The sequence below is a fragment of the Astyanax mexicanus genome, chromosome 1 (genome assembly GCF_023375975.1).
Source record: "Astyanax mexicanus isolate ESR-SI-001 chromosome 1, AstMex3_surface, whole genome shotgun sequence".
Taxonomy (NCBI): Eukaryota; Metazoa; Chordata; class Actinopteri; order Characiformes; family Acestrorhamphidae; genus Astyanax; species Astyanax mexicanus.
In genome coordinates, this window is record NC_064408.1 from 33,826,483 (window position 1) to 33,838,930 (window position 12,448).

At 37.7% G+C, this 12,448-nt stretch overlaps 1 protein-coding gene across 1 annotated transcript in view; it reads right to left on the reverse strand.

Annotated features, from left to right (window-relative positions):
- Window positions 1–11,028, reverse strand: part of micu2 (mitochondrial calcium uptake 2) — a 28,027-nt gene extending 16,999 nt beyond the window's left edge. Inside the window, exons 1-6 of the mRNA XM_049466649.1 lie at window positions 10,800–11,028; window positions 9,189–9,324; window positions 8,663–8,694; window positions 7,998–8,073; window positions 6,504–6,551; window positions 2,023–2,105 (exon numbers count right to left, since the gene is read on the reverse strand). Of these exons, the coding sequence (XP_049322606.1) occupies window positions 2,023–2,105; window positions 6,504–6,551; window positions 7,998–8,073; window positions 8,663–8,694; window positions 9,189–9,324; window positions 10,800–10,994 (570 nt within the window). The 5' untranslated portion in view covers window positions 10,995–11,028. The remainder of the gene's footprint in view (window positions 1–2,022; window positions 2,106–6,503; window positions 6,552–7,997; window positions 8,074–8,662; window positions 8,695–9,188; window positions 9,325–10,799) is intronic.
- Window positions 11,029–12,448: the final 1,420 nt, after the last annotated feature.

Below are 12,448 nucleotides of genomic sequence, written 5' to 3' on the forward strand. Positions count from 1 at the left end.
TCTGAAAGTCCAGACCAAACAAGGTAGATGTGAAAGCACCATTATTGCCCTCTCACAAAGTAATTACACCAAATAGTAATAAATGAACTATTTGATGTCTAAGACAAAGATTTACCATCATCTGAGAAGATTTTGACCTTATAATACATTCATGGTGGAGGAATACGTTCACAGCATTAAAGAAAATAGTCCCTAAGTAAAATGATTTTGCATAAATTTGCCACTTATTTATTTTACCATCAAAAGCAATAAATACTACTGTATGAAACTGGGAAAACATGAAAACATTTTAGATTATAAACAAAATGGCTATATTAGTGTTGTAGTTATGGTAACCCCTTGTTCCCGTCAGCACCACTGTAAATCAATTAGAGTTACCAAGTGTCTCAACATGAACCATTTTACACCAAACCCCTATTTTGAATTATGCAGCTTTTTTGAAAAATTGATGGAATTCCCTTTTCAAGTCAACAGCACAGGCCCTCAGAGTGTTAACACGAGTTAACATCCATACAGCTATGAAAGAAATATGATTCTCTCTCATTATTTCAATTCTGCAGGCACTTGATGCAGCCTTCATTGGTGCCGGCATGCTGCGCTACTCTCCATTTGAAACCAAGGCCAACAGGCTGCATGCCTGCATGCTGTACGTTCGCCCCATGCTAAAATGGCGCTGCTACGTCCAGACTTTCCCTTTAAATCAAGCTCTTAAAGGGACGGCCCGCTCCGACAACACACTGGTGCAAGAGAGAGGGGAAAAAAATAAATAATTATAATCACCCCTGGGTTTTGCTTTAACAGTTGCCATGGAGACCGAGAACATGGGGAACATTTCCAACCTTGGTAAGAGTAAGAGACAGACCACCACTGAGCCACTGGAATCGGGGAAATGAGGGATGATGTCCTTTCTTTCTGTCTCTCATTTTCTTAGACAGTATGTGGCAAAATTGAGACAAGAAATGCCAATATGATGCCATAGGGACTAAACAAGCTAAACATGGACTTTTTTTATTTATCTGAAAATATATATTTATATGCATCTACAAAATTCATAAGATTAAATCTGTTTAACATACACTCATCGTTAAAAAAATAGCTGCACTCAGAAAGAACCAGAAATGACAGCAAAGAAACTTGGTGGGTAGTCATGCTGGACTGTCAAGTCATCTTCAGTGAAAACCCCACTTTTATCTTGGTGGTGATGACAGTTTGCTGACAGAACGCACCAGAAGGCCTGGTGTTGTCATGGTGTGGGGAGTAATTTTATACGTTGCCAGATCACCTTGTGTTCAGATCATGGTCGTTAATTACGTTAATGAGGTGGCCCTTCCTTTTTTGAACTCACAATTTGTGCTACGCCAACAGGACAATGCTCGTCCACATACTGATGCATCTTGAAAGCTTGCTCTGAAGACAAAGGTGATATGCCATGGCCAACCAAATCATCAGATCAGATGTGTGGAAATGCTCCATCCCTACCGCAAAATCTGCAGGAACTGTGAGAATATTCAAGCTGCATATAATGGATTATTGCAGGAGACCATTAGGAACCTCTACAACTCCATGCAGAGACGTCTCAAATGTTATATCAAATGTTGTTTTACACGTGTTATACACTGTAATTACTGCACGTATAGAGACGCCCATATCAGTCTAAATTTGTTATTATTTACTGTTCTTCCTACCGAAGAGTATTGACTGACTCTGACTGAGTCTTGGTTTCTCCTAAGGTTTCTTCCTCCTAATGTAAAGGAGTTTTTCCTTGCCACTGTGTCACCATAATAATTTATATCTCTGTGGTGCTGCTCATAAAAGGAATGGATCCGTTTTCTTTGTAAAGCTGCTTTGTGACAACTTCTGTTGTAAAAAGCGCTATAGAAATAAAATCAAATTGAATATTCAATGTGACCCTTTCTTTTGGGTGCAACTATTTCTTTGACAAAGAATGTAGTTGTGCTGTTTAGAAAAAAAAAACTACAACTGAAGTCACGTGACATAGAGGCAATGGAGAAGATACTGTACCTTCTCAAACTCCTTTTTGTCCACATGCTCGTTCCCATCAATGTCAAGCATTTTGAAAGCGATGTCAAATCCTGTCTGCGGCTCTGCAATCAATCAAACAAAGCATTTGTTTCAGTTGTTTAGTGAACAGAGTGGCAGCCAGAAGCTTTTCTGGAACATTTACCATCCCAGAGATGTCCAGTGCTGTATGTGGGACACAACACTGCTGCTGACTTTTGCTCTAACCCTAATTCAACACACCAGATCCAGCACAAGAACAAAGATCTACTGGGGCATTTGAATTCCAGGTTTAGGTGAGTTAAATAAGAGATGACTGATTTAAACTCCCAGCTAAGATGGATCTTCATACTACTTTAAATAAACATTCAGATGGCAGAGCTCAGTCAGAACTAGTCTTTAAAAAATAAACTGTTTATCAGACTCTGTATGAACAATGGCAATGTTCAATGTTCAATAACGAGATTTTGGTATACACAGCACTGGAAAATTATTAAGCGACCACTTAAAAATGAGTTTCTTTGATTTTACCAAATTGAAAACCTCTGGAATATAATCAAGGAGAAGATGGATGATCACAAGCCATCAAACCAAGCTGAACTGCTTGAATTTTTCCACCAGGAGTGGCATAAAGTTATCCAAAAGCAGTGTGTAAGACTGGTGGAGGAGAACATGCCAAGATGCATAAAAACTGTGATTAAAACCAGGGTTATTCCACCAAATATTGATTTCTGAACTCTTAAAACTTCATGAATATGAACTTGTTTTCTTTGCATTATTCGAGATCTGAAAGCTCTGCATCTTTTTTGTTATTTCAGCCATTTCTCATTTTCTGCAAATAAATGCTTTAAATGAGTAACAATATTCATTTTACTCAAACATATACATATAAATAGCAAAATCAGGGAAACTGATTCACAAACTAAAGTGGTCTCTTATTTTTTTCTAGAGCTGTATAGTATACAAACGAAAGTATCCGAACACCTGCTCATTCATCAGTCATGGCTATTAAAGAGAGTTTTTACCGCTTTTGTTAAAGCATCCATCTCTACTGTACAGGGGAGGCTATCTATTAGACTCTGAAGCATTGCTGTGAGGATTTAAGTGCCGTCAGCAACAAGAGCATTAGCAAGGTTCGAATGAACTCCCAACTATCAAAAGTTTTAAGATGCTGTTTAGAACAACTCAAGGTTTTACATTGTGTACAAGAGGCATAGAACCATTTAAACATTTAAACAATATTTTAGTTGAGATTGTTCTGTGCAAAACCACTGCCTTTATGAAATAACCTTCTGAATAACCTCTTTTGTAAGAGTGTTTGGGTGGTGTGTTGCATTTCTTTATTTCATGGTTAACCTCCCCTCAAGAGCTGGTTCTTTGAGGAAGCATTTGTGCATGAGATATGAAAGTATTATTTTTTTTACTTTTTTAAAGTCAAGGTCCAAGAAGCATTCTTAAATCGGTTTAGAATATTTGTAGAATTGAAGAATGTGAAAGAAATTCAAACTTTTAAAAGGTTCTCCACACTAACAGGCCTGTTTAACAAATGTCTTTTTATAGAAGCAAGAGTTCTATAGCATTGGTCAAATAACCCTTTGTTTAAGAGTATAGTGATATTTAGTGGTTTGCGGTTTTGGCCGTTTATAACTCGAGTGCAGGGTATAGTGAAGGAAGTGCCACAGATGACTGACTGCCTCTCAGTTAAGTCTCAATAGTGCTACAGTCACTGTCATAAATGCAGCTCACACGAAGGAGCTGTGCATCCACAACTGTAGCAAGTAACAAACATGATTAGCAACAGTCACTGTCAGAAATGCAGAACTTTCTGATTCATCATTACTATCATTATTCAGAACATGAGGGAGCTGTGTGTCCACAAACTGTTCTTCAAAATGACAAAACCAACATATAGGGTCAGTTTCTGAGACATTAATTAAAGTGGCTTTGATGATTCTAAATGATTAGAATCTATCTAGAGGCTGAAACACCAGCCAGCAGAGTTTTAAAAAAGCACAAACAGAGATGAGTAAGGCCCCAATCCATTTCACCCCTGTGCCCTACCATCTAGCCCCACCCTGCTGTTTTGCGTGTGCATGCCTAGGGGTAGGGTGTTTCGATTCTTGTTAGGGCTTCATGTCCCTTTAAACAGAGATTTTTCAGAGGCACACTCCAAACAGAGAACAATGAGAAATCCCTAGCAAGATGGCAGCACAAGCAACCAAAGAAACTCATAATTTAAGTATTTTCTTTGTAAAAAAAAAATATTGATTACCACATTATTTCCATAGTTTAATGAGTAGTTTCAATGTTTTATAGCCATTTTCAACTTAACAAGCACAATAAAAAAATCGCTAGCTGTTTGTCTTACTAGCAAGCTAGATAGTTAGCTAACTTTCCCCTTTTTTTTTTTTTTTTTTTTTTTTTTACTTTTATTTATTGCAAAGTCCTGGTGCCAGTCCTTATTCTGTATCTGCTAGACCTAAAAAATTAAACTTACTGACAATGACTAAATCATATGGTTAATGTGGAGGCTTTCCTTTTTTATAATGAATGGTAAAGTTAGTACAGTTTCTCTTTGTTTAAAATTATTTGTGAGGGTAAACTAATCAATGTTTTTAATGAGCAGAGTTTATTATTCAGTTATTGTAGAACCAAAATAATTTTATTCAAGAAGTCATTTACACTGAACTCCTAGATATACAGTCCACAAACACTGTACAGCAATGCAAATAATGGAATTCATAGCACTAAATGACAAGACAGTTTCTGTAATCTTAAAGGTTTAAACATATATATTTTATCAGAGCTCAATGTAAAGAGTACAAACCAGAATTCACCAGAATGATTTAATCTCATGTCGAGGCCCATGTGCAGCTTATTACAAACCAGACCCTAGCCCATACAAACACTAAATACATTTTTTAGTTTGTAAAAAGAAAATGCTTGTCAAATACCATAATGCAATTGTTATGAGATTTGAGGATCTGACGTAAATTAAAACGTATTTAACATAGACTGCCTGGCCAAAAAAGGCCTCTACCTGGATTTAATGGTCGTAGATATGTTAATCTGTTTCAGAAGGGTCAAATTATTGGCCTGCATCAAGCAGGGAATGGGGATTGCTAAAACTACTAAAATCGTAACAGTCTAATACATTACTAAAGAGTGGAAGGACAGTTGAGAAACATCATCTTCAAATTTCTTAAATGATTGTGATCAGCAATTACTTAACCATTTGGTGAAATCAAATTGTAGAATAACAACGCTAGTACTCAGGGATATGTTTAATAACTAAAGTAGGAGCATTTCCACACAGACGATGCGAAGGGAACTCAAGGGATCGGGACTAAACAGTTTTGCACTTATCAGTGGCCTCCGCAGAGTCCAAACCTGAATCCTATTGAGAATCTTTGGGATGTACTGAAGAAGACTTTGCGCAGAGGTCCTAATCTCCCATCATCAGTACAAGATCTTGGGGGAAAATAAACACAACTCTGGACAGAAATACATTTTGTGACGTTGTAGAAGCTTGTGGAAACGGTGCCACAGCAAATGTGTGCCAAAGGCAGTCCGTGTGCGATCTCTTTTTGGGCCAGGCAGTGTCTATTTTATGGGAGAATTGGAAAAATCAGAATCAATATGTCCAAATAAAATGAAAAAAAAAAAAAAAAAAAAAATCAGACATGACAACTTAAAGTTCACCATTTCAAACAACATAATCTATCTTATTATTTTTAACAAATGTTACTTAGCTATGAATCTAATTTACTTACATATCGTATTGTATATTGTGACAAGAGGGGCAGAGGGGCACGTCACCCCTCTGCTCATTGAGCTCCACTGGCTACCAGTTGCTGCTCGCATCAAATTCAAAGCTCTTACAATGGCCTACAAGGAGATGACAGAACAGGCTCCTTCCTACCTGCACTGATCACTCCTGAAGGCTTACGCTACCTCCCGGCTGCTGCTCTCCTCCAATGAACGTCGCCTCGCTTTGCCAAACACTCACACAAAGCAATCCAGACTGTTCTCATACAGAGTTCCCCAATGGTGGAACAAACTACCTTCCACTACCAGATCAGGAGAATCTCTCACTATCTTTAAGAGACTCCCGAAGACAGAGCTCTTCAAAGAGCACTTACTCTCCTAACACCTCTAACACACTAACTACTTCTAACCCCATTTCCTTCTTCCCCTCCTTCACTTCTCTATCCCTTTATTTCCCTTCGACCTCCTTTGAGCCCTATCTAAAATGGTTTATCTTAATTCCTATTACTTTTGTACTTCATTATTGTAAGTCGCTTTGGACAAAAGCGTCTGCCAAATGTAATGTAATGTAATTTCTCTTAAGCATATCAGAAGAGTAGTTTTCTTTTAAAGAACACCCAGACCTAATTGGGTGCTATTTACATGTGAGCTCTTTGGACTGGTTTGTTAGACTAGATCAGCACTTATTTTAAACATAATCTATTCAGGATACTTACTGGTGAGAATGGTGAGGAGGAACAGGTACTCAGTGTAGGAGATCAGTCCTGTTATAAGAGAAGTAAGGTAGAATAAATAACCTAAACCCTATAAAATCTTAAGTCACAGACATCACCAGTAATAAAGGAATATGCACAATCTCAATATAAACTGAATGTGTGACTAATTTCAGAACAATGTATTTACATTACTACACATACATTACATGGACAAAAGTTTAGGGACCCCTGTTCATCCATTGTTACTTCCAATACTTTTTTACAAGACCTTGGAACTTTGCTGTAAGGCAACCTGACTGGACTGTGTGCACTTAGTCCTATATACAGAAAAGGGTGCAGCACTGTGTGTTGTATAATCATCATTAAGTCACATTTTTGAGACTTGTGTCACATTCTTTAGTTTTGGATCAGATGGGATAGACTTTCATTTAAATCTTGTTCAAATATTCAATCGTAAGCCCAATATCCTCAATCAATCATGTAAATTGGGGGGAGAAGGTACCATTACAATTCTTTAGTTACAGGTCAAATAATTCAGACATTCAGATGCACAGTCACAATAAGATATGTAATTTTATATTCTATAACTTTAGTCTATGAGTGATCATACTGCCATTGCTCACTGGTGTATATAGTAGTGTGAATTCTATATGTGTGTGCAAATATTGAGTGAGATGCATATTATCACATGCACATACAGTACCAAAGGTTTCAAAGGTTTCTTCTCATTCAATTTTCTTTCCCTACATTGTAAATTGATACTGTCTTTGTATTGTATAATACTAGTAAGTCATCCAGACTATGAAGGGACACATAATGAATCATGCAGTAAACCTAAAAGAGTTATACAACCAAAATACTCTGTGAAGCATTTAGGTGCTCTTATCTGGGGTACTGTTAACTTGGAGTTACTGAGGCTGGTAACTCTGATAAACTTATCCTGTGCAGCATAGGTAACCCTCGGTTTTCCTTTCCTGGGGTGGTCCTGATGAGAGCCAGTTTCATCATAACATTTTTGATGATCTTTTGCGACTGTACTTGAGGACAGTTTCAAAATTCTATATATTTTTTTTAATTACCTGACCTTTATTTCTTCAAGTATTTATTTCTTTACTTAGTTGAGTAGTTAGTTCCATAATTTCTCAAATTATTCTATTCACTGTATACCAACTTTACAACTGATGATCTCAAACACATTAAGAGGCAAGAAATTTAAAACATTAACTCTTGACAAGTTTAGGTGACTCTACCTCATAAAGCTGACCGAGAAAATGCAGCCAAGATGTGCAAAGCTATCATCTATACAAGAGGTGCTATTTTAAAGAATCAAAATATAAAACATATTCTGCTTTGTTTTACACTTTCCTGTTTTCTAAATAATTCCATATGTTTTTTCTTCATATTATACAATGCAGAATATTTTTAAATAATGGAAACCACTGAATTTAAGGTGTGTGTCCAAACTTTAGACTCATACAGTATCCATCTACCTACCACCATCTCCGATTCCTCTGAAAAGGTTGCTTCCAGCCTTTGCTTTAGAAGCCACGTTCAGCATCTTCTCCACATCCTGTAAAGAAGCCAATCACGTTACAGCACCAGTGTCAATGACAAAATTTCTGTATATAAATAATAAATACTGCTTTCCTTAAACTAAGTTATTTACATGTACTGCACATGTCTACAGGTCAAAAAAGTCAGAACAGACTCTAGAGCAGTGAAAACATGATATGTGGTTTGAGTCACGCTTCTCTATCTGGCACTCTGCTGGACGAGTGTGGGATTGGTGGCTGCCAGGAGAACATTACCTGCATGACTGCACTGTGCCAACTGTAAAGTTTGGTAGAGGAGGGACAATGCTACATGGTTGTTATTTAGGGGTCAGCCTAGGCCACCTAGTTCCTGTGAGAGGAACGATTAATGCTTCAGCATACCAAAAAGGTCTAGACAATTGTATTAATTCAACATTATGGAAACAGTTTAGGGAAGGTCCTCTGCTGTTCCAGCATGACTGGGCACCAGTGTAAAAAAGCAAAGTCCACAATAAACATAAGCTACTTTAGAAGATATAAAACCAGCACAACACAACAAGATTAAAACAATTTACCTTTAAATTAATTAAGAAGAAACAAAAATGTCAGAATTTAGTTTATACTTACCGACTTGGTCAGATGCTTGTTTTTAAATTTACCTGCATTAGGGAAAACATAAAGGTCTTAGAGGACAACCATGAAATTCTGAATAACTGGTGTGTCAAGCTGTGTTTTGTCACATTTAAAACATGTATTAAACGTTTATGTATCGGCATCTTCAGATTATACATGATCACATTTAAACATTGACATATCTGCCCATAATTCCCATATAAATCCATCCCTTATATGGAGAGCAAAAATGTCTATTCATATTACTTTCTATTCTTCATGTTAAAGACTTGTGCATACTCTCTGGCCAACTGTGTGCAATTTGTTTTTAACCAAGCTTTCCATGTTTTTGCTTCCCTCCTGTTTTTTTTTTTCATTTGCATTCCTTTGTAGAAATCTGTTTACACTTTGACATTAACAATTTTGAAAATTCTTATATACCCATGGCAAATTATACTGACCACAATTCCCTTAATAAATAACAAATGAAGAAATATCCAAGGAGATAAATCCTGTGTGTGTGTGGTGTCCAGTCACTCACGTTTCACATCATCCAGCATGATGGAGTAGAGGAAGTCTCTGGGTGTCATATACAGCTCCTCCTCATAAATCACGGAGGCAAACTGGTTAAAACGCAAACGCCGCATGGGGACCAGAGGGACTGGAGCCACTTCATCCTTTTTGCCCCAGAACACACACACACAGACAAACACAGACACAGGTGATATAAAAAAAGCATACAGAACTTTTTGTAATTGCACCATGACAACTATATTCTTAAAGGGTCAGTTTGACAGAAAAACTAATTTAAATGATTGGTCATCAACTCCAAATGCAGTTCAGCCTGGACATGATTGTAATTTGATATGTGCTACTTTAGTTTACAACCAGAGATGTTCATCAGGCCATGGCTACTAACAAACACTGGACTTGTCACCTCCATATAAACTTACCGAAACCTAACAAAAGCATGTATTTGGTACAAACACTGGTTTTCACTGTTTTTTACACTTTTTAACACCACATAAATGAAACACCCTAAATATTATTTTTATGTTTTTGTCTTGCTTTTCATAGAAAAGTCTATTACAAATGAAAATATGTATTGACCACTGAACATTTTGACACTAAAGCAAAATATGATGTGAAATAAAAAAAAGTCATGCTTTAGTATAAATTATTCAGTCTTGTCATCTTTGGAAAAATTGTGTTTATGTTTTCCCCCCATTTTCTCCCCAATTTACACGCCCACTTACACAACCCACTCAGTAGGACTCCCCTTTCACTAGTGATGCCCCAACACCAGGAGGGTGAAGACTAACACATGCCTCCTCCAATACATGTGAAGTCAGAGTCCGCCTCTTTTCACACTGCTGCTGATGCAGTATTTCCGAGTAGCCAGCGAAATTACACCTTTAAACTAAAGACTGTATTAGTTGAGCAGCCCATTCACTTTTTAACAAAGTAAAAAAGTTAAGTTAAAAAATTATATAACATACAAGTAATATTTTGAATTATATGTTGTGTCTTTATATCAAAACTGCATGTGCTGTAAGTTACAGCACTAACTGCCCATTACTGCCTACATATATGCATATACTGTTATACATGCATTTGTTTTCTTTATTTAATATTTACTTTTGCATGGTTTTATATATGCATCTCATTTGTCTACAATATGAACCGATACATTCATTCTACTTTATTATCCTTATTTACCAACATATTCACTATTTTGCACTTGTGGTTAGATGTAACTGCATTTCACTCACTTGTGCGTGTACTTTCTCAATGACAATAAATGAATAGATGGATGGATCGATGGATAGAAAGATGTCAACGGTCACATCTCGTCTAAAATAACGCTAGCCAATTTAGCTAACCTTTAACCTAGCTACTAGTTCTCAGGTGTCAGGTAAAATGAATGTTCCTGAGGAACCAGGTGAGTAAAACCCGTTAAACCACCAAACTGACTGTGTTTACCTGAGACCAGACTAATTAAACTCCACACACACAGCTACAGTATCCTCCTGAACTGTTTAAACTGAGATTAAGAGGAAACTCAGGAAACTGAGTGCCCCTGATCTGCTGTGAGAGAGAGGGAGCGGTCTGACAGTCTGATAAACACACTGACTGAACTTCAGTACTTTACCTTCTGCAGCTCAGAGCACACAGCCCGGGGGAACACGCTCCAGCGCGGCTCTCCCCCATACCGGAGAACACCACCCGCTACCAGACAGCCCACGAGCCCCCCGCCCACAGCGGGGTATATACTGATATTCCTGACCGACCACGACCGCCTCAGAAAGTTCCTCAAACTCAGAGACAACCTGCCCCACGCCGCCATTTCTACAGCGGGAAGTTTCACTGTCCGCTGAGGCGGAGTCTCACACCAAACTACAGACCTGCAGCGCCATCTGTCGACTCAAATGAGCTGCGACATGCCTACACTCAGCTTACTGTACTTCACAGTTACACACAGGTTCTCAGTGTGGCAGACATCCCAAGCTGCAAAAAATAATTTCAGGAGGTACCCCCGGACCTGAGTATATACATTAAAACTAACCTCAACATGCCTTTTGCAATAATTTAGTCCCCCGTGGGCAGTACTAAAATCTCTATTTAATTTTATTATTTTTTTTTTTACCAGACATGGATATAAAAAGGTGAAATTCGTTTTGATGGGAGCCATGATGCTCCTGAAGCCATCCCAAACGTTCACTCGAATTACAGAAATCGTGAGCACGAATTGCAAATCGTTCACTCGAATTGAAGAATACGTGAGCATGAACTGCTATATCGTTCACTCAATTTAATTTTTTTTTTATCCGTACAATATGACATAAATTAGTCTTTATTTTTAAAATCCACTATTATGTCACAGAACATGCATTTTTCAGATATCCCTTTGTAAGGAGCATAATAAACAATATACATATTGTTTGGCCTACTGTTTATTAAGCTAATGTTAATGATGTATCAAGATGGCATATAGGCTAATAAACGCTTGTAGTTAGCAGTTAGTTGTTAAAGGGAGATCTAAAGAAAGCTGGTCTGCGTCCAGAAGTTCCTCCTTTTTAATGCTGATACTACTCCTCCCCGCTGTGACCCAGAAACTGACTTAGTCACGCCCTCCTCCCGCTTGTCCAAATACCGGAGGAGACAAAAGAAGTGGCTTTAAAATCATCTTCAAAGCTTTTTTTCCAGCGGAGGATACACCATAGTATCCTACCCAGAATGTCCTTTAGGGATTTTGGAGTGACATCACTGTGGCCACGCCCACAGAGCACATGAGCACAGGTTTTTACTTTTTTTTTATGTGTACAAACAGGACAACTTATAAAAACTTACAAACACTCATAAACTGTGTTGTTTGTGCTGACCAATCACCGCTCTTTCTCTCTATTCCTCCTCCTCCTCTCACCCCTCCTCCACCTTCTTGCAGGGTAGAAGAGGAGAAGACAGAGTTGCCAGGATCGCTGTTTTACCTCCAAATTGGGCTTGTTTGAAATTCCAGTCGCGGTGTGAAAATTCAGGAGTGGCGAGGTGCGTTTTTGGGCTACTTTTTAAAATTACGCGGCCGTCAAAAATAAAAACACAAGAAGGAGCGTGTTGCCTTGGATGTTACGTCAACACGGCAGGCAAAGGTGGACAAGTCCACACTAAAATCTTCCTTGGATGGATCACAATATAAACAGCAGATGAAAACATGAAAAAAATGTTAAAATGTTCATAATTTTTATAATTATGTTACTATTATGTAAAACTGTTCTAAAAGAACGAATAAATCACTAATTTTAC